The sequence below is a fragment of the Micromesistius poutassou genome (genome assembly GCF_964030765.1).
Source record: "Micromesistius poutassou genome assembly, chromosome: 17".
In the NCBI taxonomy this organism is placed as follows: domain Eukaryota; kingdom Metazoa; phylum Chordata; class Actinopteri; order Gadiformes; family Gadidae; genus Micromesistius; species Micromesistius poutassou.
Genome location: NC_140287.1, coordinates 2,011,622 through 2,035,474, shown reverse-complemented (window position 1 = coordinate 2,035,474; position 23,853 = coordinate 2,011,622). Strand labels below are relative to the sequence as shown.

The following is a 23,853-nucleotide window of genomic DNA, read 5'->3' as shown; positions in this document are numbered from 1 at the left end:
GTTCTATAAAAGAATCACAACGTCGGTGTGGGCCGTAACCATGGGGATCACATGCCCCACGCTGTCCTAAAACTCAACCGACTCAAACTAAAAAGGCATTTTCTTTTTAGATCTCAGCGTTACTTGTCTCCGACGATGCCGAGGTTGATGGTGGGGTAGCCGTGCTCCTGGATGGTGGCCAGCAGGGTGGAGCGGTTGGAGTCTCTGATCTTCCCTGGATGGAGGTCGTCCTCTGGATTCAACAGCTTGGGAACACAGTTTTAGAAATAACCTCGCACCAAATGGACGCCACAAGCTCAGGTCAAACCACGGTGCGGCCACTGTGCTTTCAATTCATAGTTTCAATACTGTGAAGGAAAAACACCTTCATTTTAGTGAGGTATGGTGATCCAGGCCCTCTATAGGGGGAATGGATGCTCTTGCATGTGTTGCCTGTTAGTGGCAAGTTAGCGGGTTAACCGCTAACATCCACCAAACATTGTGGCTACAAGCCCTTCAGATCTGATGGTGGCCAGTGGGAGTGTCTTGTACCCCAGGTATAGCCTGGATATTGCAGACCAAGCTCAGTGGTAGATTACACGTTGGTCTGGGGAGGCTGCTGTCATTTTCTTCAGAACAAGAGGCGTGATCAATGGGCCTAGTTCAAATGACGAGAAGTTGAAATGTACTCAACTGGATAGTCCTTAAACCAATCAGACCAACGATCCGGATGACGTACTCTGCAGAGTGACGGGAAAACTCCAGGCAGGTGTAAACAAAAGTGATTGTTTTGTAGCACAATGGTTTGGCAATGGCAGCAAACCTGTTTTGCAGGTTGTGCATTAATATGAAAGTGGAGGGTATATACAGTCACTCAAGTGATATTTTTGTTAAAGCTAAGAAGCCAATGAGCATCGCCGACAGGTTTGCAGGCATAGGGTTGACGGTCGTGCAAGAGTCGGGCAAATCTGAACGAATTTGCAATCGCTGCTGTTCAAAAAAAATCTTTCACTGAAATCATTTAAAACAGCAGCGACAGCGGCATCAATGGCTCCCGGTTGCCGCGCTTCGGTGTCCACCGTGTTGAATAAACAAAAAGCTGCTTGCCGGCGCTTCCCTGACGTCATTGTGTTAAACCAGCCAATAGCGCGCCAGGGGGAAAAGCCAGCTTTGGTGACTGGCTCCAGTAAACGCGGATCGGAAACAGGAAGAAAAATGATGGCTCCTCTCCAGCCCCGCGCCCGCAGAACGGGCTGCTGGTACCCAGGCTACCACAGACGGTGAACGGCAGAAAGGCCATGTGGGCGTACTGTGAATATGTTGGTAACGGGAGAGGGCCAATATAAAGGTGGCTTTCTGAGTGGACGGAGATGCTTCACTGTGTGCGTGGGTCACGTACCTCATTGCCAGTGGACATGACGGCCACCACGGGGAACTTGTGAACGCTGACCTCGGTGACGCCCACCGTGGCCAGGAGGCCGATCTCGGAAGGGCCCATGTGGGTGCCCTTGGCCAGCACACACTCCCCTCTCCGGATGTCGTGACCTATTGGTCTGCGGTGGTGCAGAAATGCACAGCAGGGAGGTTAGGATTCTGCTATTCTGGGATAGATGGCGGTGAAATGTATTGGTGTCATGCCAACATGTATTTGAACCTCACGTGTTATTGTGGAGACTGGTTAACAATACACATGACTTCACCAGTCCACACGGTGGTTCATAGTTACATTTATCAGATTCCTCAATAAAACAACCCAAAAGCCCTACTGCTCAACATCTGCTCTTAAGTGTACTGCCTAGCAGTCAGCTCAATGATTTGCTTAGTCACGTTTTTCTATCTAAAATACTTTCCTACCTTTATCCAAATGAAGTTATGTTAATGCTTTTACGGTTGTTTACTTGCTCTGGGTGTTTGTTGGTCTGGTATGAAAAGTCTGGTCTAGACAACAAAGGAAGCCATTTGCACAACATAATGGCTTCTTTGCCCTTTGATGTCAAGCAGTCGTAAAGGATTACCATTTTAATACATTAACATTAACAAACTGTCCTTATTTATGTCCACATCAGTTCCATTCACTGGACAGACGTTATCATGTTGTTGAAGCTCACCTGATGTCCTGCCCAGGGCGTGCCTGCACCATGATCCTGACCTCCAGCTCCTCTGTGCCCTGGAAAAAAGTACAACATGAGCTTTGAACCTTTTTTTTTGTTCATTTATTCCATTTTCTAGAACTTATGACAATCATAGTTTGTTATTTCCATTTCTGAAGAACACATTATATTTTTTTCCCTTTCCCCCCCTAGTGTACATTCATTATTCCCACCTGTGAAGAAAAGCAAAACTAATCAATGAATAAGAAGGAAAAATAAATAAATAACACCATTTGCATAGTCCTTCCTATATACTTTAAAATCCAATAACAGGATGTCCCTTATTCACTTACACTTAATGTTTGTATCAGGACAATGCAGATAACAATAAATAAATGATTAAAAATACAAAAAGAACAAGAGAAAATACATACACACAAAAAAGAAAAAAATAATAATAATTCTAATCTATTCCAACTAAAGGTTACTACCGCATCTCATGAGTTTTTAGGAGGATCTCTCTTTTAACCAACCCCCTCTTCTTCACCTGCCTTCATGCTTGATTTGCTAGTAAAGGGCCCATCTTTTTTCAAATAAATGTTCCTTATTGATAATCTTAAGTTACCTTTTCCATGTTGCGCTTTTCCTCTATGCTTTCTAGCCACTTATCTATACTGGGTGGTTCTATTTTTCAGCTTCTTGTTATTTAAGTGCTGATATGCTCAGGGTCCAAAAGAGGTATAGATGTTCCTTTTCCAAGTTATGTGGTTTTAAGAACATCTTTCCTCAGTTTTAGTTTCATCAAATGTTGGACTTTTGTCCAATATTTTTGTATTTTCTTACATGTATAGAAAATGTGTGTATGATCAGCATTGTTTGACCCACATTCTCTCCAGCAACTGGTACTGGTTTGTGTATACTTGAGTGTTATTGATATTGTTATGAAGTATCTGAGATTCACCTTCCACGCGTATTCCTGCCAGTTGGGGGACCTTGTATAGATGGTAATATCATTAAAACTCTGTTTACACTCATTATCGCATATGGTTGTTTTCAATTCTTGCTCCCATTTTCAGTGATATTCAAAACGTTCCTCATGTTGGCTCTATTGAAGTGGCTAAAAACCATAGAAGCTGCCTCAGGGTGAGCCTCTTCTGATCCGTTCACTCATCCTAAAGGTTCTCTAGCGTGCTCGCGCCGTCGGCCTGCGGGGGGACGTAGACCGCTGTGATTAAAGCGATTAGAGCCGAATCCCGAGAGCTAGAAGGGGCAGACTTCTACAGAGAGCTGCAGGTCTGGGGAGCAGTGTGGTGTAGTTACTGCTCCCTCCCAACCCCAGCAAGAGGCAACCTTAACGCACACCCCACCACTTCCGCCTTTACCTGACGTCCTAGTTCTGTCCTGTGGGTAGATAGATAAACCAGCCCGGTTAGTGGCCAAGTCGGGCGGCTTAGGGTGTAGCGCGGCGCAAGTAAACGCCAGCACGCAGCAGTTGGTGATGTCTGCTGGAAGTTAATCTGTGTGTGTGTGTGTAGATCTTCCATTGCACCGTCCAGGGTTTGAACGCCACAGCGGATTGCAGTGTCTCTGTGTCTGAGCTCTGCATAGGATACCGGTACCGTTGCCTCTTTTCTTCCACATCGTATTAGCAAGCACAGCGGTGGCGGGACAGAGGGATTGCCTAGTCGTAGCTACCAGTGAAACAATAGTTGGGTTTGCAACATTTTTCAGCACTAAAAGTTGCTAAAAAAATATTGGGAACCACTGCACTAAGAGTTTCCGAATTTTTGTACAACTAAAAATACCATCCGGCATCAGCGATGACAATGTGGGAGGACGATGTGATAAAATAAAATAAAAAAGGACCAAATGTTATGATCTTAATAGCATCACAATCTTTGTCAAAAACATTTAGCTCCCCTCTACGTTAAGGCCTGACCTAAGCTCTACGTTAAGGCCTGACCTAAGCTCCACTCTACGTTAAGGCCTGACTTAAGCTCCACTCTACGTTAAGGCCTGACCTAAGCTCTACGTTAAGGCCTGACCTAAGCTCCACTCTACGTTAAGGCCTGACTTAAGCTCCCCTCTACGTTAAGGCCTGACTTAAGCTCCACTCTACGTTAAGGCCTGACTTAAGCTCCACTCTACGTTAAGGCCTGACTTAAGCTCCACTCTACGTTAAGGCCTGACTTAAGCTCCACTCTACGTTAAGGCCTGACTTAAGCTCCACTCTACGTTAAGGCCTGACTTAAGCTCCACTCTACGTTAAGGCCTGACCTAAGCTCTACGTTAAGGCCTGACCTAAGCTCTACGTTAAGGCCTTAAGCCCTCAGAGGTCTTACGTCTTCAGACTCCCGCAGCAGCTCGGTGTCTTCCACCTGCACCACAGCGTCGGCTCCGCAGGGGATGGGCGCCCCGGTGGTCACTCTCATCACCTGGCCGGGCATCACCGTGTGACTGGGCTGAGACACACAGAACAACAGACATCAACACAAACCCCCCAACGGCCCAGAGCGCAGGGGCTGGAGGGAGCCCAGGGAACAGGGTGGGCTTAAGGAGTTAGGCCCAGGGAAGAGGGTGGCTTTAAGGACTTGGACCAAGCTTAAAGAGTTAGTTTAAGGAGTTAGGTCAAGCTTAAAGGGCTCGTTTAAGGAGTAAGGTCCAGAGTAAAGGGTGGGTTTAAGGAGTTAAGGTGCAGCAGGTGTTGGTTTTATTAAGGCGTTTCTAAACAGCAATTGGAAAGACCTCTTCCATGGGAATTCTGAGATCTTAGCTATAGCACTATATGGCTTCTAGATATCTTAGCAGTTCTATATGGCTGCTAGATATTTTAGATGTAGTATAAGTAGAACTATATAGTTGCTGGATAGTTACATCTGTTCTCTTAGTACTAAGAGGATGCAGGGCTACACGATTATGGCTTATATGAAATACACGATTATCTCGCTCAATATTGTGATCACGATTTTTCATCCATTTTGGGGAACTTCTTTTACTGAACAGAAAACTACCTTTAAGACAATAATTTATTTTATAAACCTTTTAAGAAAAAACAAAACCTGAAATCTACAAATTAGGGCTGGGCAGGTCAACGCATTAATTACGCGTTAACGCAATCTTATTTTAGCGCGATAAATATTTTTTTTACTTTGATTTTGAAAGGAAGAATTTTGCCGGAAGAATGTCAACATTCATATCAGAAATCATTTTTGTTTTTAGTTCCACTTACTTACATTCAATAACACCTGCAGTAAGTGACTGTTTACAATTCCCAAATCTGTGGTGCTACTTATTTGAAATTAACTACACTTGTAGTAACTGATGGTTTACAATTGTACTAATTAACGGCCTGTTTACAATTCCCAAATCTGTGATGTTCCGTAAGTTTCATATTCAACCCACACTGAGTGAGTCAATAAAACTCCCTCAAGATCACTTGGTCTGGTTGTTACTTATTAAGTACATTTGGTATGAATGATAATGTGTCATTCCGTTTGATAATGTCATTTAACTTCAATTTGAGTGGATTCAAAATATAAATTTTAAAAGTGTGATCAATCGCGAGTTAAAAATGAATAACAAATGACCCATGTAAAAAGGATTTATCCCTAACAGGAAAGTCAGTTCCATTAATATCTGCAGGTTTTTTGCAAGAAAAAACAGCCTATCAACACGCTGCGGTTCAAGAGAGGAGCGGAGGCAGGCAAAGCCCCTCCAGACAAACTGTTAGGTGACGGGGTCTCGTATCTCCTGTCCTGTTGACCCTTTCCCACCAGGACTGTACACAATGCTTATTGAACACGTGTCTTCTGCCAAATAGAAGGCGCTCGGTTATTTCAATATGTCTTTGAGAATGTGTTTCGACATCGATATACAATGTCCCCCTAATGGATGTCTGTTTGGCAGGGATTGTGTTGGCTTTTGGCCTTCATACATTGTTCATATTCTGCTTTATGATGACTATTCAGGTGGTTGAAAGGATTAGTTGTGTTGCCACTTGGAGCTGATATGAAGCGAATGCATACGTTGCAAAGTAGGCGTTCCTCCTGATTAACTCACTTGCCCGACATCCGTGGTAACTCCACTTTTAAAGTAACTCCCATTTTTTTAGAACTAACCTTTCGCCTTCCTCCGCTCCTCAACATTTACTTTGTCCATCGTAGGTCTTTGCCTGTGTATTTCAATTTTGCCGGGTGGAGCCTACGGTAGCCTTCCTGCACTAGTCGTAGAGGTGTTGTAAAGCAGAGAAGGAAATTGTTTTTCACAGGACACGCTCAAAACAAACACCATATCCATGGGTTAACACCAGAGCAAGGTTTTTATATACACCAGGGCCCTGTCCCAATTCTCTGCCTTCCCCTAGATTTGAGCCCTAACACTAGATTTTGCATGTTCCCGCAAAGGGGTAGGGTGTCCCAATACTTAAGGAAGCAAGGAGGAGTGCTGAGGTGTTTTCCCTTAAAATCAACCCTTGAACGCTAGCCAGCTCGGGAGCTGACTTGCAGCTAAGGGCACTCAAAGCAAGTGTTCTTGTTAAGGGGAGAGAAATGGGACTTGACCTTAGTCTTTGTTCTGATTTGGAGACACCTTGTCACAAATTGACTAAGAAATAGTAACAAAAAAAAACAATCAACCCCAGTCACCATCAATTAATTGTCATGGCAAATATCGTCATTGCGATTAATATACAATTAATTGTGCAGCCCTACGAGGATGCTAGATATTTTAGCTTTAGTATTAGTAGTACTACATGGCTACTAGAGTTTTGGGCGGCTGACCTGTTGGCCAGCCTGGGACTCTCCCATGATGAAGCGATCACCTGGGCCGTCAGCAGCTGTTAATGACAACATGTTAATGACAACATGTTAATGGATCAGTAGAGAATACATGCAAGTATTGGAAGCATAAGAGAATATTTCTCCTACAATTTGTATTCACCAGCTGGCCTCTTACCTGCAAAAAAATTCTAAATAATTCAAATGCCAAAACACAGAGACTACAATACTTTTTTGAATGACAATTGAATGAGCAAGTGATATTTTTAATTAGATAATTTAGACTACCTCATTCAACTGACAACGTTGTTGCTGGTTGTCTAAACCAGCAGGGTATAAAAATGTCTCTGGTGGCAATTATCACCAGTATGTAAAAGACGTACATACGGATTGACACTAGCAATCCCAGTATAGTGAGTTAAAATAACATGTGTCTGAAAATGAATAACATGCAGTAATAACGTTCATTAAATATGCATTTGAAATAGGCACAAAGACAGAAACATAAGCTGCTGTGTGATATAAGCACTTGTTGTCACCTCGTACGGCGTAGCCGTCCTTAACAGAGGCCGGGAACGGAGGAAGGTTGTCTTTGGCATAGATGTCCTGAGCGAGCACTCGACCCATACCGTCTGGGACACACACACACACACACACACACACAGAAATTATATCAGTTTGTAATGCTCCAAAATGCCTCAGGATTCTTAAGTGGCATACAGGTTCATGGAAGCCAAATTTGCAACAAAAAAAAAAAGTGTTTGCCCAATGTCAACGTTTGACTAGCTCTACTTGATCCACTGAGACAAGGTGATCGCTATGGACAAGACTCCATCAACAAGAGACTTCAATGGTTCTATTGAGGCACCGGACGGTATAAATGATCCATCAATATAAATATATAAATCATTCATCAAAATATATAAATCATTCATCAAAGATTTTTATTTTCCAACATAATTGACACTTACTAAAAACAAACACACAGAAACATGATGAGCAGCCCAGCCCTGACCTCTGTAGTTGATGACCTCCGTTCCCAGGATGGGGGTCATCTCCAGAACCGTGATGAAGGCTTTGTCCATCGAGGTCAACGGGAAGGGAGACATACGATGGCGTCGCGCCACTTTGCTTATATCCACTGCACTGTGGCCTGCGGAGCGCACACACACACACACACACACACACACACACACACACACACACACACACACACACACACACACACACACACACACACACACACACACACACACACACACACACAGTTAGATAAAAACTGTACAGCACTCTTGGGAAACACATTCGGAGCCCCAGGGTGTGGTTATTAGTGTTTGAAATACACTGGACCGTTTAAGGGCTGTAGGGCTGAACAGACAACTCACTGGCTCTAAGAATGTTCTCATTGCTGCCGCACCTCGACTGCACCTGGATAGAGGAGACGGGAGCAGAGAGAATCACATATCAAGAGATGACAGGAGGGTCTACCTGAGCGTGGAAGGGACAGACCGCGCAGTTCTAGCTTCTGCAGATGCATCACCTCTTGTCAACGAGGTAGAGGTCCCAACCCAAACATGGTGCGAGGATCCTACTGGCATATGAGCCAGACCATCAAGGCCAGATCATTTAAACGGACCAGGTGGGACATGTTGTCATCAGAGTTAAAAAGGTGTGATTATGTCCACGTCCAATCATTATTGGTATTTACAATATTATCATTTCAGTTTCTGAGAATGTCACGGGCCAAAAAAAATGCATAAAACCACATTTGACATCCAACACCAACACTCTGCTTCCCCCATTTTTGTGATGGTTTTGTGTGACTATAGAACAACTGTCCATGTGTTGTGTACAGGTGAGCTCAGACACCGTGTGTGTGTGTGTGTGTGCGTGTGGGAGACCTTGGGCGTAGGGCAGGAGGCTGTAGACAGACGGGAGGTGGCCTGCGTTGCCCGTGGCGACTCGGAGGGAGTGGAGCTCAGAGAGGCGGAATCGCGAGGAAGCACCTGAACGCCTCGAGAGATGATGGAGTCTGGGATCTACCCATCAACACACAGACACACATTACTTTAAATTATTTCAGTAGGTTTCGACAGATGCCTATGGGATGAGCCTGTTGAAACAGTTTCAACGTGCGCAGTGAGAGAATAGAATCAGTGATCCAAATAAAAAATAAAAGACAAATGGTCCAATCCTGGAGGGGAGCTCACCCGATTCCAAGAGAAGTGTTAGGGTTAGGCAGCAGAAGGGTTAGGGTTAGACGGCAGAGGGGTTAGGGTTAGACAGCAGACAGGCCTACGTCCAAAGGGGTGGCTGCCCTTTCTTGTCATTGTCCATTGTCATTGTAGAAGACCAATGTTTGAATCACTATTAAAACCATTTGATCTCTAACCCTTGTATTCAATAAGAACCTTTCCTAATCTTGTTGTCGTGATGAGCGCCCCCATCATACTTAACAGATATATTATTGTAACTGCATCTTAACGCAAGTAGTGGCTAAAATAGAGGTTTTAGTGGAAACTTTTTTCAATTAAAAATCACTTAATTTGTCCTTCCTGGCCGTGGCTCTCATCACGAGTTCCCCTGTGCTCTATCCTGGCTGTTTCTAAATCGTGTTGTCTTCCACTCCATTTTATTCTCTCTGTACAACTCAAATCTTACCTACAGGACCTTTAAAATGATCGGTTTTACGTTCTTTTTTGAAGGTTTCATCCTTTTTATTGTTAAGAGTAAGACAGGAAGGTCCGGGAGAGCGAAGAGGAGGAGACATGCAGCAAAGGACCACGGGCGGGAATCAACCCCGGGTCGCTGTGGTGAGGACTGGGCCTTAATGGTACGCACTCTACCCGTTGAACCACTGGGTCACCGCCCCGTTTACATTCTTACACTTACATCTGCACTAACAACGGTTTACCATTAGCAACCTCTACTGTCTAGATTTGTAGTCTTAGCTATAACATTTTCAGAAGAAACTTCAAATCCACTTCAATACAATTTGTATTCTTGAGAAACTTTCTAGTTCTGATATTTTTTGCAATTAGTTGCAGTAGAAAAGTTCTTTTGAATCAATTGTAGGTTTAATTGCTGTTTGAATCACTGATATGAAATTGGGACAGTATGTTCACATCTGTATAGATGTCTCATTGTTTTCAAGTGCTTCATAAGAAAATATAATGCAGACAATAGGGTATTAACAACAGTGAGAGGCTGGTTTAGACTACGACAGCTGAGACTCGTTCTATCCTTCAGTATTTTGACATTGCAAAAGATCCTGATGTAATAAAAACAAACCCAGCTCTAGAACTTTTGGAGGAAGCATGAAATGCTAACGGAACATCCCAGTGTTCCCAGTATGATTCACAGGCGCTCAGAACCAACCACAGAAGAAACAAACAGATCCGGAAACTGGTGGCACACGCCATGGCTTCATTCATTTAACTGTCGTGTTTGGTGACACTTTGACTCGTATACTATGACATGTTTGGTTATTCTTTAACTTGTATTATGCAGCTAGACTTCCACCTCCCATGGCAAAGGGGAGAAACGTCAGAATGTGATGACAGCCCACCCGTCTCACATTTCCCTTTCAGGCACACACACAAGCAGTAACAAGAGACCATGGAGCCGGAAAATCAAAAAATCTAAACAGAGAACATCCTTCCGTTACAATCGAGGTCCAGTGTGAACCCCTTCCTGTGGACAGGGACCAGAGGGTGATGAGGACACACTCCGTGATGGGATGAGGAGGAGGGGAAGGCCGATGGCCAGGGGTCTCACCTGGTCGTCATGGCTACAGGAGCAGGTGAAATGAGCAGGGGGGGCAGGGGTGGTGCCGGGCAGGTAGGGTGCCCCCTTAGCCATGACCACAGCATGACTGGTCTGATCGACACACACAGACACACACACAGACAGACACACAGACAGACACACATGTCCACATAAGACAGACATGTGAGAGATGAGATGGGGAGTGGGTTGTTGGGGGGGGACACAAGCACGACCTCCAAGTTAAAGGAGACTAAAACACATCGTTTGGTGACTAAAACCTCCCCTGGAAGAGATTGTACAAAATGACATGAATGCTTCTCAATGACATCGGTGTACGTGATGATAGGTTTGATCTTCTAGAGGTGAAAATTACTTTGCTCCTTCATCTCTTTTTTTAAATAGTTGACCAAGCAGCTTCTCACTCCAAGCAGCCTCAGCTGGAGCTGACTCCTGAGAGGTGTGTGACTATGTGACTATGTGTTTGCAATGTATTTCGTTGTCCGTTGTGCCAGTTGTTCCGTGTGCATGTATTGGAGTGTTCTACCTGTCAATCAGTGTGGGGGGCAAATCGCCAGGTCAGCTGGGGGAGGGGCTTGGGAGAACAGGAGGGTGGGGCACGTGCATTGAAGGTGTTCTGTGGTGTGTGTGAATCAGTTGTGTGTATTTTGCCGTTGGTTACGGCGTTACAGTAACCAGGTTTGTATTAATAAATATTCGTACAGTACTTATGACGGAGCTTCCTATGCCCCCGGCAAGGTCATTACAGGTCATTACAGGTCATTACAGGTCATTACCATACTGCTGTGATCTGATTAAATGCTTGAACATGTAAACACGGAGCAGATCTCTTTATTTGCCGCTCTCAAACAGTTCGGTCAGATTCTTTTAATCTGATTATATTTAATCGGATTGAAAAAAATGTCCATGTAAACCCGGCTATTGTTGAAGACTAAAGAGTTTGAAAACAATCCATTTGATCCAAATTAATTTAGAATAGTTTCTGTAGTAAGTCGTACATAAGGCAATGGGTCATTAAATAATTATTAGCGGAAGTTATTATACTATACAGCCGCATTGTAGGATTTTAATTGACTCGACACTGGCAAGGGCACAAGATTGCTGTGGAATAAGGCACAACGTGTAGTGGGTTCACAAACATAAGCCGTTTCTCAATTCGCGTTCTCGTGTGTTCTCGTGTACTTGCGTTCTCGATAAACGTCATCAGTGGTAGCCCAAGCACTGTTCCAATTCCAAGTACGCGAGTACGCGAGTACTGTCGTAAAACCCGGAAGTGTTCTCGATGCGTTCTCGATGAGGCCGTTCTACCGAGGATGCATCGGAGGTGACTCGTGTGGACTTGGGACCGTTAAATATCCCAGAATGCATCATCGAGTCCGCTGCTGTTCCAATTGCAGGTGCGTACTCGCGTTCTCGGAAGTCCGTACTTGAAAGTCCGGACTTGCCAAGTACGTACTTCCAAGTCCGCGAGAACGTAGTCCGCGTACTTGGTATTGAGAAACGGCCATAGTGTATGTTTGTACTATGTTTATAACGTAGTCCTCAACATCACCCCTCACAACTCACTTCCAACGGGCTGCGATGCTGACCTGACTCCAAGTGTGATAATGCGATTGAATGAGGATTTTAAAATCAAACACTGAACTGAAAACGACCCCGTCACCAGCCTGCCTGTGGCGTTGAGACCCCGTGTGGTAAGCGTGTCCCTGCCCCCTGCGGCGTGCGGTCACCTTGGCAGCGATGGCTGCGGCAGTGATGTGGGAGGATCCGTGCTGGTGGTGGTGGTGGTGGTGGTGTGGCTGCTGCGGTGGCAGCGGAGGCTGCTGCTGCTGCTGCTGCTGCTGCTGCTGCTGGTGGTGGTGGTGGTGGTGGTTGTGCGCGTGTCGCCCGCCTCCTCCTCCTCCTCCTCCTCCTCCTCCTCCTCCTCCTCCTCGCCGCCGCCGCTCCTCCTCCTCCTCGTCCTCGTCGTCGTCCTCCTCCTCACACTGGGTGCCCTGCTCCACGGTGTGCGTGACGTTGTTGTTGTTGTGGGAGTTGGTGAGCTGCGAGAGGCCGGGCGGCGGCGAGGGCAGCTGCTCCAGGGCCGAGTGCGTGGCCTTGACGCGGACCGAGGCGTCCCGCAGCAGGTCCACCGCGTGGGGCAGGGCGGGCAGGATGAATTGGAAGCACTCCTGGTGGTGGTGGTTTAAATACTGATGTAGTTAGAATGTATTAGGGCTGTATCTAACAGTATGTAACAGTTGAATGTATTAGGGATGTATGTAACAGTACGTAACAGTTGAATGTATTAGGGCTGTATGTAACAGTATGTAACAGTTGAATGTATTAGGGATGTATGTAACAGTATGTAACAGTTGAATGTATTAGGGCTGTATGTAACAGTACGTAACAGTTGAATGTATTAGGGCTGTATGTAACAGTATGTAACAGTTGAATGTATTAGGGCTGTATGTAACAGTATGTAACAGTTGAATGTATTAGGGATGTATCTAACAGTATGTCACAGTTGAATGTATTAGGGATGTATGTAACAGTACGTAACAGTTGAATGTATTAGGGATGTATGTAACAGTACGTAACAGTTGAATGTATTAGGGCTGTATGTAACAGTATGTAACAGTTGAATGTATTAGGGCTGTATGTAACAGTATGTAACAGTTGAATGTATTAGGGATGTATGTAACAGTATGTAACAGTTGAATGTATTAGGGCTGTATGTAACAGTATGTAACAGTTGAATGTATTAGGGCTGTATGTAACAGTACGTAACAGTTGAATGTATTAGGGATGTATGTAACAGTATGTAACAGTTGAATGTATTAGGGATGTATGTAACAGTATGTAACAGTTGAATGTATTAGGGCTGTATGTAACAGTATGTAACAGTTGAATGTATTAGGGATGTATGTAACAGTATGTAACAGTTGAATGTATTAGGGCTGTATGTAACAGTATGTAACAGTTGAATGTATTAGGGATGTATGTAACAGTACGTAACAGTTGAATGTATTAGGGATGTATGTAACAGTACGTAACAGTGTAACAGTTGAATGTATTAGGGATGTATGTAACAGTACGTAACAGTGTAACAGTTACCGGTGTAACGGTAAACCCTGATGAAAATGTTGACCAACAATTACCGTTAATTTCAAATAAAATTATTTTTATATTATTATCATCATCATCATCATCATCATCTCGGTGGAAACCGTGCGTTTAATCCTTCCCAGTTTCATCCAAGTCTCCTGCAGTTGCCGTGCAGGCGCTGTTTTTTTTCCACATCAATCTGAAGTCCGGATTGAACCGCGACATGATCATGACTAATTTTCTACCGTTACGCCCCTAGAATGTGTGTGTGTGTGTATAATATATATATATATATATATATGTATTCAATGGCATTCAACTCGGGGCTGTAGAAGAGGGAGTGTTTACATTAGCTGAGGTGACAAAGCCTGGAGCAGCCTTACCTGAGAGCCCTTCTTGCTGCCTGGGAGGTTGATGATCAGAGTTTTGCCACGGATACCACACACTGGCCTGGGGAGGACAGAGCACATCAGGTTAATGTATCTGCACTCGGTTTCCAATGGAAACATGTATTACAACTGAACTAGTCGACCAAATCACACTTCAGATTCATTTCTGACGGCGTGGAGCTCTGGGTCAAAGGGGCGTTTCACTTTCTTTCGCTTCATTTTTTTTTTGGAGGGAATGGTGTTTCTGGAGTCTTGCTGCTGGAGGGGGAGGGGGGGGGATCTGTGAACACGTAATTGGCGAACAAAAAGTTGGCCATCTGTCGAAAAACTGTAAAAAAGTGTCTGTAAAGTTTTCAAATAAACTGGCCAATGTAAACCTAGTTATTAAAATACCCATCTGAAAGCATTATCCACTCGTGTAAACCAAATGTGATTGGTCGAGTACTCAAAGCATTTTATTTCAGCCATTTCAACCTCTGCAGCTGCAAAGAGACATTTTTTTGTTCACTTCGACATGCAGTAAATCACATAGTTCTTGCATCCATAGTGGTTAACTTCCTTCATAGACTCATCGCTCTCTGTTATAGGTGTTGATCATTCATCTCCATAGCAGTCGGTGCTACAAGCCGATGTTTACTTGCACAGCGGGACGTAAATACAGGATGCTTTGATAACTTGACCACAGTTAGTTTAGTTTTGGATACCAACTTCCAAGAATGCACACCCACTAATCTCTTTCCCCCTCAAGCGTGAACTAACATTGGCTACATTATTTTACACTTTGATTACAAATCAAACTCCATAATACTTGAATCCTCAGTGGATATTTGGACAGAAGTGTGATGCAGACGCTGGTATTCACCTGCTGCACCCGGCTGTTGCACTGCCGCTGTTCTTGTTGGAAAATGTCACAAATTTGCGTCTGATAGCTGCCGTGATTTTGTCGGTACGATTTTTCTCTCAGTATTTCGCGCTCTTTCATGTCCTTAATTCGTTAGTTGCCTGATGTTAAAGGACCTTAATTGGCCTAACCGTCGTGGGTCTTTACACCGCGATGGAAACGCAGACAACAGGGGGCCTGAGGGAAGCGTTTGGTGAGAGCTCTGGGTCGATTTGGTGGAAAGGCGGCTATAGTAGCTTGATACGAGATGACAACTGAACAGAAATTGGCACACATCTTTTAAAGAACAGCAGAAGGTGTGGTGACAGGAGTACCTGGACAGCATGCCTAGGGGCGTAACGTTGAGCGAGCCCATCAGCATGGCCAGGGCCATCCCGGGGGCCTCCCTCTCGATCACCTCCCTGGTGGCCTACACAAACATTAAGAGAAATAAACAGCCAACAATCTATTGATGTTTCAAAAAAAAAAATCGAATAGCCTCACAAATTTCCGTTACATTACTGGAAACAGATTAATGTGCAAATTGATCCAGCCAAGATGACAACCAAAGAATGAGAGGGTGTGAGTGAGTGATGGTACCTCTGGGGTGACATCTCGCGGTGCAAAGCCAGTGCCTCCAGTAGTGAGGATGAGATTCAGCTCCTGCTCGTCGCACCAGTCCAACAGGATGTCCTACGCATATGCAAACAGACAGGGATCTGAACAACATCACAACTGAACAAACACTTCATAGAATATTAAATTGAGTAAAAAAATAAATAAAAGTACAGCAAAAAAAAACAGGGTTAGGGTCAGGGTCAGGAAATGCACCTTGAACCGAATGAACCCTCCGATAGGCTATCAGCTGATGTTAAATGTAAATATTTGTATAGCAATAAGGTTGCAAACTCAATGCTTGTCCGACAGCGCTCCAGGGGTCTCTGTCTGGCCAGTTATTGATTAATAATGTTCATATTCGTTAGGGCGTCTTTGACAACTATTCTTACTGGTTGGAGGATATTTGAAAACCCGCTGTTCACTCATGCTACTGCTGCTGCTTCATGTATCATTATGAATCTCTTGGTTCTTTCATCAGGCTGTAAGCCAGATTTTTTAAAAGGTGACTCATGATGTTTTTCCAACACGTAAACATTGTATATGAGTTCCAGAAAACATGTTTTTGAAGCTGTTTGCTGGAAATAGCTTTTAGGAAAAGAATTCTCTCCTACCGCTATCCCCCTCTGTCTCAGTCCCTTCACAATGTGCTGTTTCTGGTGTCTGTAGCTTTAATGCAAATGAGCTGCTGCCCATTGACCAATGAGCTGTCAGAGTGAGCCACAGCATGGAGGAGAAGTGATTGTTGCCGTTTGCGGACTCCCGGAGCTCTATATCTATATATTATAATATATAGGTATCTATATAATATAATATCCAATATCACAGCCAGATGATATTAAGAATCATAGAGACTGCGTCTGACGTCTCTGGTGCTTCCACAACAAGTAAAGACTCGTAGTGGGGGTTATGTCGGCCGTGGTTGAGAAGAATTGGGGGAAAGGGACTTTGACTGTCTGAAGTGGGGATTGAACGGCGACACGGAGGAGGAAGGGACTGTACCCCCAGAGCTGAGCTCCGGTGGCAGGCGGGCAGCTCCGCCGGACTCCCTGCCAGACAGTCACACGGCAAACTGACAAATTAGACCTCTGCTTTTGTATGGAATCTCCCTGCTTCTGAAATGCACGAACATCTCCGCCCAGCGCTCGTCCGCTGGTCCATAAAATCGTATCTATGCTCGGATTGGAGGGGGATGGGGTGGTAATATTCAAATGTGCCTGCTTCCTACGTAGGAGGGGGCGCTGAAACTGACGGGCTCATCTGGAGACTGTAGGCGGGGTACTTTCAGAAATGCACATCTCACTCAAAAAGAAATCATGTACAGACTTATTTCAAAGTTTGTATGCGTGTGGCAGCACCAGAGACCCAAAACAACACCCCGAATCACAGGAAAAGTTGTTTTCAGTAACTTGTGCTAAAGTATTACATATTTTAGCACACATTTCTACCCCCAGGGTGCAAAATACACTTGTGCCACCGGCCAGTAGCAAATTGACTGGCAAAACATTCAGGGTTATATATATATGATTATATTGTAACCAGGGAAAAAATAAAAATAGAAAAGTACATTTTGGACCGTGTCCAGCCATACATGGCCTCTATAACCTCAGTTAGCGTTACACTATACACCCTACCACTTTCTTGGTCTATTTTGGCAATAAGTACTCACCTTAATTTCATCCATCTCATCCGGAACAACCTTGTAGGCCGCAATAACTCCTCCTAACCTGTCGCCGTAGACAGAAAGAAGATTTGGGTTTGACGGAAGTTATGGGCATTCTGTGTCTCTGTATATTTACAGGAGAAATGATGTCTAATCAGGCGAGAGAACACTAGTACCATTCAGTATTACCCTCATACACTAGTCCCATTCTGCTGCTAAACTTCAGTATGAAACAACTTAATTTATACTGGCATATTGAGGGTTTTACACATGGCAAGCTCAATCAGGTTCACTGTGTTCCACAAAATGTCGATTTCTTATCATAAAGCCGGATGCATATTTGAGGCCCATCATGACACAGTAGAATATATACAACCATTCAGACATCAAAAATACATATGCTTTTATGTTCCAATACATTCTAGTAACAATTAGGGGTGAGAAAAATTGTTGATTCTTCATTGCATCACGATTCTCTCTGGAATGATTCTGTCTCGATGCAGATAAATTAATTTAAAAAAAATTTTGAATTTGTTCGCCTGCCACAACATTCTGTTCTCCTGCTGCAGAGTGCTTCAGAAAACTCTTGTTTCTGCCAAAATATACTATGTTACACAGGCTCTGTATTCTGCAAACCACTCTTTAAGTTTGCATATTATAAACAACTCACATGTGTTTTGTGAGAAGTAGGGGTTCGGCAGGTGCTGCAGCACCCCCTAGTGGCAAAGCTTTAGAACTGCGATGGCATTGAAATGACAGCTTATAAATATCTCTGGTTGTTGTTTCTGTTCCACAACATTTTGTATGTCATGTTTGGGGTGTGGAATGAAGAGAGGGATCATTTTAGTAATTTTAAAATGATTTAATTTATCTTTGTTTATATATAAAAGGTAGAGTTTATTATTGATTTGGTAGAGTTTATTATTGATAAATAGCTCTAAAATATAAAATTGAAAAACACTTAACTGAAGCCTGGTTAAAATGACCAAGTTTAATACATTTCAAATTGCACTTGTTTTCTGTTGATATAGATAGTTATATATTCTTTATTTGATAGTTCTCTAAATTAATTTGTAGAGAACTCAAACGTAGATATTACTTCAACTGCTTATCCCGATTACATAACATGCATCCCTAAACGTTTGGACAGTGTACAAAAACAAACCAAAATACGACAACCTTGAAAAGTCAAAAGTCAAGTCAAACACTAAATATTGAAAGTTGGGAACCTTGACCAATCCTTGCTCATGAAATTACCAAACTTTCTGTGAATGCTCCTCTATCCCGATAATAAAGAGCTCTCTGCTTCCTCAGGTGACCTCCTTTATAATAAAGAGCTCTCTCCTTCCTCAGGTGACCTTTATAATAAAGAGCTCTCTCCTTCCTCAGGTGACCTTTATAATAAAGAGCTCTCTCCTTCCTCAGGTGACCTTTATAATAAAGAGCTCTCTCCTTCCTCAGGTGACCTTTATAATAAAGAGCTCTCTCCTTCCTCAGGTGACCTTTATAATAAAGAGCTCTCTCCTTCCTCAGGTGACCTTTATAATAAAGAGCTCTCTGCTTCCTCAGGTGACCTTTATAATAAAGAGCTCTCTCCTTCCTCAGGTGACCTTTATAATAAAGAGCTCTCTGCTTCCTCAGGTGACCTTTATAATAAAGAGCTCTCTCCTTCCTCAGGTGACCTTTATAATAAAGAGCTCTCTCCATCCTCAGGTGACCTCCTTTATAATAAAGAGCTCTCTCCTTCCTCAGGTGACCTCCTTTATAATAAAGAGCTCTCTCCTTCCTCAGGTGACCTTTATAATAAAGAGCTCTCTCCTTCCTCAGGTGACCTCCTTTATAATAAAGAGCTCTCTCCTTCCTCAGGTGACCTTTATAATAAAGAGCTCTCTCCTTCCCCAGGTGACCTTTATAATAAAGAGCTCTCTCCTTCCTCAGGTGACCTCCTTTATAATAAAGAGCTCTCTCCTTCCTCAGGTGACCTTTATAATAAAGAGCTCTCTCCTTCCCCAGGTGACCTTTATAATAAAGAGCTCTCTCCTTCCTCAGATGACCTTTATAATAAAGAGCTCTCTGCTTCCTCAGGTGACCTTTATAATAAAGAGCTCTCTCCTTCCTCAGGTGACCTGTGGAACGTTTGAAAGGTGTTTAACGTTCCACAACCTTCCCATTCACACAGTGCCCCTGGCTCAATGTTTTGCAGGAATCAAATTGGGAATTAGCGTGCATATATTGACAATAAGATGTTGCGCCTATAATGTTGATATGGGAAAGTATTCATTATCTTCTCTTTGTGCAATTTCAAAAAAGAACACACATCCCGTCTCAAACGTTTGGGAATTGACTGGTAGGGACGATCCATTCTGATGTCATCACAGATAAAGCCATGGATTGAAATGAGGTTCTCCTCAACCTTGGAGCACCACACAAACAAACCATTATATAAAACATATTATTCTTTGTTGTCTGTGTTAGTTGTATTACGTCATGTTAGAATGCTGTGCCCATTCAGGTGACATGGGATAAGGTATGGAAGTAGCTCCAGAGGTTGCCACCATTTGTTGATGGTTAATCATTGTATTCGTCAATATATTGATCAGGGGTGTTTCAAATCAGTCCAAAAAAACAACAAAAAGATTCACCATTATTACAAAGTTTAGCCATGTAAATAATACATGCCGTCAACTGCAGAGAAGATGGATTTATTTTACAGGGATATACGCTTTCCCAGAGTACTTTCCACAGCAATCTTTCCATAACAGTGTCCACTTGGTGAGGGTGGGTCGGTATGGACTCACAGTGAAGGGTCGTGGACCAGATCCTTGAGGTTGACGCCACTCCTGTCCTCTGCCAAGTTCCTAAAGCAACTGTCGCTGACTGGAATATAAAGATACAACAAAAAGAAAGAAAAGGAGAATTTAGAGGCAATATTGTTGCACCCTTTATCGAGAAGTGCAATGTTGGTTTGCAATGCTGTCGCATAATATCGGAAGTAAATACTGGTTTTGCATAACGATTCTCAATCACAGTGAACTAGATAATAAAAGAGAAGCACTTGTGAAGAGGGAACACTCTTAAGTACATTATTGGACCAAATGTAATTGTTTTTTAATTTGGTCACATTCTGGGGTTCCCTTCCAATGATGACAGTTGTTCAATGTTCATTACATATATACAATAAAATATTTTGTATATTAATATTCTATTAATAAGTTAAAGACATTCAAAGAGTTATGCATGTAGGAGAGAAAATGTTGGTAAACTTTAAGCTGTTGCTGTAACACTGATGAAAACAAACAGTTGTCTAAAAGATATTGACGATACCTTGATGCACAGTAAATGGTATTGGCAAAAATAAAACGCATTGATGTTGCCATTTTTTTCATCCTCCTTTAAAACAATTATATACACTATGCTGCCTAACTCCAAAACTAGTCCTAAAATTGCTTTGTGGTTAAACATAAACGCATCTTACATGTAGAATTGTTGTCTTGCATTTCTCAAGAGATGAGCACACATATCACATTTTTCAAAGTTCTCTCTCATGGAGTCATCAACCTCAAATGCCCTTCTACCATTGCAATGCTCATTTAATCAGTAGGAGGGAAGAACGTGTGTATTAATACTCAACCAGGCTGTAAAAGTATCTAGTAGATCATATAACTCCAAATAGATGAAAAGATCATCAACCACGTACTGTATAACGACCACATACTGTATAACAACCACATACTGTATAACGACCACATACTGTATAACAACCACAGGCTGTATAACAACCACAGGCTGTATAACAATCATAGGCCTTTATAACAACCATAGGCTGTTATAACTAACAACCATAGGCCGTTATAACAACCATCGGCTGTATAACAACATTTAAAATATGGATGAAGAAACTCAGAGAGCGAGGGAGCAAAAGAGAATGTATGTAATATGTAAATGTAATATGTATGTAATATGTATGCAATATGTATGTAATATGTATGCGTATACGTGAATAAGGGTTGAAATAGTGAATAAACTTGGATATCAGTGGCTATGGCTACAATGTTGGAGTAGATAAAGATACAATAAATGTTGTTCATTGTACCTTGAAAATACAAACTGATGATTTTTTAATTAGCTATAATCTATACTATCTGGTCCACAGTGTGTTAAATATGGTATGGGAGCTTGTGATGGGTGGATACTGTTTATCATGGGTTCACTTCAAATGTTTTCAGATCAAACCCAAACGCATACCCAACAATAAACCCATGACAGATGTTACAACCAGCTGCATCTGAGACGCCCCCTCACCCTTCATCTCCTGACATTGAGCCATCCCTGCTGATGTCTGCCTCCCAGGCCATGCACTCTGTAAACCTCTACATGACCAAACGGATGAACCTCAACCTAACATCATCTGTACACTGTTAGGGAAGAAACCAGCATAGGTCTGTGGATCATTTAACATTCTACAAATAAACTCCATATCGTGTTACCATTGGTCTGCCACATCACAGCACCATGGACCTAACGTTGGTTACAAAACAACAAAATGGATCGGATGTAAACCAGATGTAGCAGATGTAGAGGATGGATCAGATCTAAACCAGATGTAGCAGATGTGGAGGAGGATGGATCAGATTTAAACCAGATGTAGCAGATGTAGAAGAGGATGGATCAGATCTGGATCAGATGTTGCAGACGTGGAGGAGGACTACAAACCAGATGTAGCAGTTGTGGAGGAGGATTATAAAGCATATGTAGCAGATGTGAAGAATAATTATAAACCAGGTGTAGCAGATGTGGAGGATGGATCCGATCTAAACCAAATCTAGCAGATGTGGATCATATCTAAACCAGATGCAGCAGATGTGGAGGAGGATTATAAACCAGACTTAGGAGGAGGATAAATGGGATCAGATCTAAACCAGACTTAGCAGATGTGGATCAGATCTAAACCAGATGTAGCAGATATGGAGGAGTACATGAATAATGCAGCTGGTGTAGGCTATAGCTAGAGCTAACGCTGACTGGGCTATCACTGTTGCTGTTACTGTGGGGGTTAAAACGACTAACGCCATCGGTACTCGGTGCAAATATGACACATAAATATATAAGTCTGCAGTTCAACGTCGGGGTTTTGAAAGGTGCATACTATAGTACCATACAGTTCACCGGCTGGACACTGGTTCTGATTAAATGTACGACCCAGTGAAGGCAGCGTAGTAACGACAACCGGCCATTAAGGGGATAGCATGCTAAGGCTCACGTAGATTAGCATGCTGGCTAACGTTAGCGCTGCAGCAGAGACAGCTCGTAGCATCGTGACAGTCGACAGAAAAGCCCGAAAACACAAGAGACGTCAGTCCAGAAAACATCGCCCTTACCCGTCAGAATCCCGACTCGGATCTGGTGGTCGTGGTTGGTGAGGACCATCCCGTCCGCCGCCATGTTTACACCAACCTCTGTACTGCTAGCTCCACTAGCTACATAGAGCTAGCGTGCGGAGAGGACGGGCTACGGCTACAGCTCTGGGAACCCGCTGCTGCTGCTGCTGCTGCAGCTGCACCTCTGGAATATAAAAGACATGCAGAAGGAGGGGGCTGGGGAGGGCGTGCACGCGCGCCGCTTGTGTGTGCACACGCGCCGCTTGTGTGTGCACGCGCACCGCTCTTGTGTGTGCACGCGCACCGCTCGTGTGTGTGTGTGTGTGTGTGCACGTGCACACCGCTCTTGTGCACGTATGACTACTAAATAAGAGGAGCAGGGAATGAAAAGGAAATCCAGATGCAATTTGTGAGAGGCAGGCATGTGATCGGAATATATAGATCTTACATGACAATGCCAATACTTCGTATAGGTTGAACACCTGACGGTAAAGAGAGGATGAGATCCGCGTCGGACGGTGACAGCCCCTAATGGTTGTCCTCTGAAATGATAGGATGGTATGTTTTTGGTCAAATAGCTGTGTGTGTTAATTGTCATGTCCATGTTGCCTACAGAAGAGGATGTAAACAGGACGCTACATGGTTAGTATTGGTGACGTCAGTCTATCCCCATACCAGTCACTTCACATCAACCACCATCAATATGTTTTTCATATTTATAGCCCAAATTCAGATGTCAGAGTTGAGTTGCTGGGGGCTATAATGGGAAAATCATCACGCTGTGGATCTTTAGATATCAGCTAAAGGCAGGTCTGCTGGAGACGTCGTCTATTGCAGAAGCTTAGCATTCAGCCGGGTGCATGTTTGAGGCCCATCGTGACATAATTGATCCCAAGGGTGGACAGCCTTTGTTGCAGAACACAGTGTAGCACACTATACCTGGGTGCTCCAGACACATTGACGAGGCATGATTTGATGTAATGTGTTCTCTCTCACGATAGTCCCCAGTGTATCACAAATAAGAAACTAAAAGGATAATACAAATATAAATAATCTTCCTCCTTATTGGTGCCACAGCAGCAAATCCTTTTGTGTGATTCATGACCCTGCCAGGGCTAACAATGACACAGAGTCAGACAAACAGACACGTATACACAAAGATAGATAATGCGAACACACACAATATACGACACAATAATACACATATTCCT

General features: G+C 43.4%; 1 protein-coding gene across 3 annotated transcripts in view; it reads right to left on the bottom strand.

The window, feature by feature from the left end:
- Positions 1-22,827, bottom strand: part of LOC311362514 (gephyrin) — a 30,252-nt gene extending 7,425 nt beyond the window's left edge. For all 3 annotated transcript variants that reach the window (XM_084482374.1, XM_084482375.1, XM_084482376.1), the window contains exons 1-17: positions 22,643-22,827; positions 20,063-20,141; positions 17,271-17,328; positions 15,587-15,679; positions 15,322-15,416; positions 14,101-14,167; positions 12,361-12,801; positions 10,622-10,723; positions 8,746-8,883; positions 8,230-8,272; positions 7,860-7,997; positions 7,384-7,476; positions 6,848-6,903; positions 4,412-4,531; positions 2,088-2,146; positions 1,379-1,532; positions 124-245 (exon numbers count right to left, since the gene is read on the bottom strand). In XM_084482374.1, coding sequence (XP_084338500.1) covers positions 124-245; positions 1,379-1,532; positions 2,088-2,146; positions 4,412-4,531; positions 6,848-6,903; positions 7,384-7,476; positions 7,860-7,997; positions 8,230-8,272; positions 8,746-8,883; positions 10,622-10,723; positions 12,361-12,801; positions 14,101-14,167; positions 15,322-15,416; positions 15,587-15,679; positions 17,271-17,328; positions 20,063-20,141; positions 22,643-22,706 — 1,922 coding nt within the window. In that variant the 5' untranslated portion in view covers positions 22,707-22,827. The remainder of the gene's footprint in view (positions 1-123; positions 246-1,378; positions 1,533-2,087; positions 2,147-4,411; positions 4,532-6,847; positions 6,904-7,383; positions 7,477-7,859; positions 7,998-8,229; positions 8,273-8,745; positions 8,884-10,621; positions 10,724-12,360; positions 12,802-14,100; positions 14,168-15,321; positions 15,417-15,586; positions 15,680-17,270; positions 17,329-20,062; positions 20,142-22,642) is intronic.
- Positions 22,828-23,853: the final 1,026 nt, after the last annotated feature.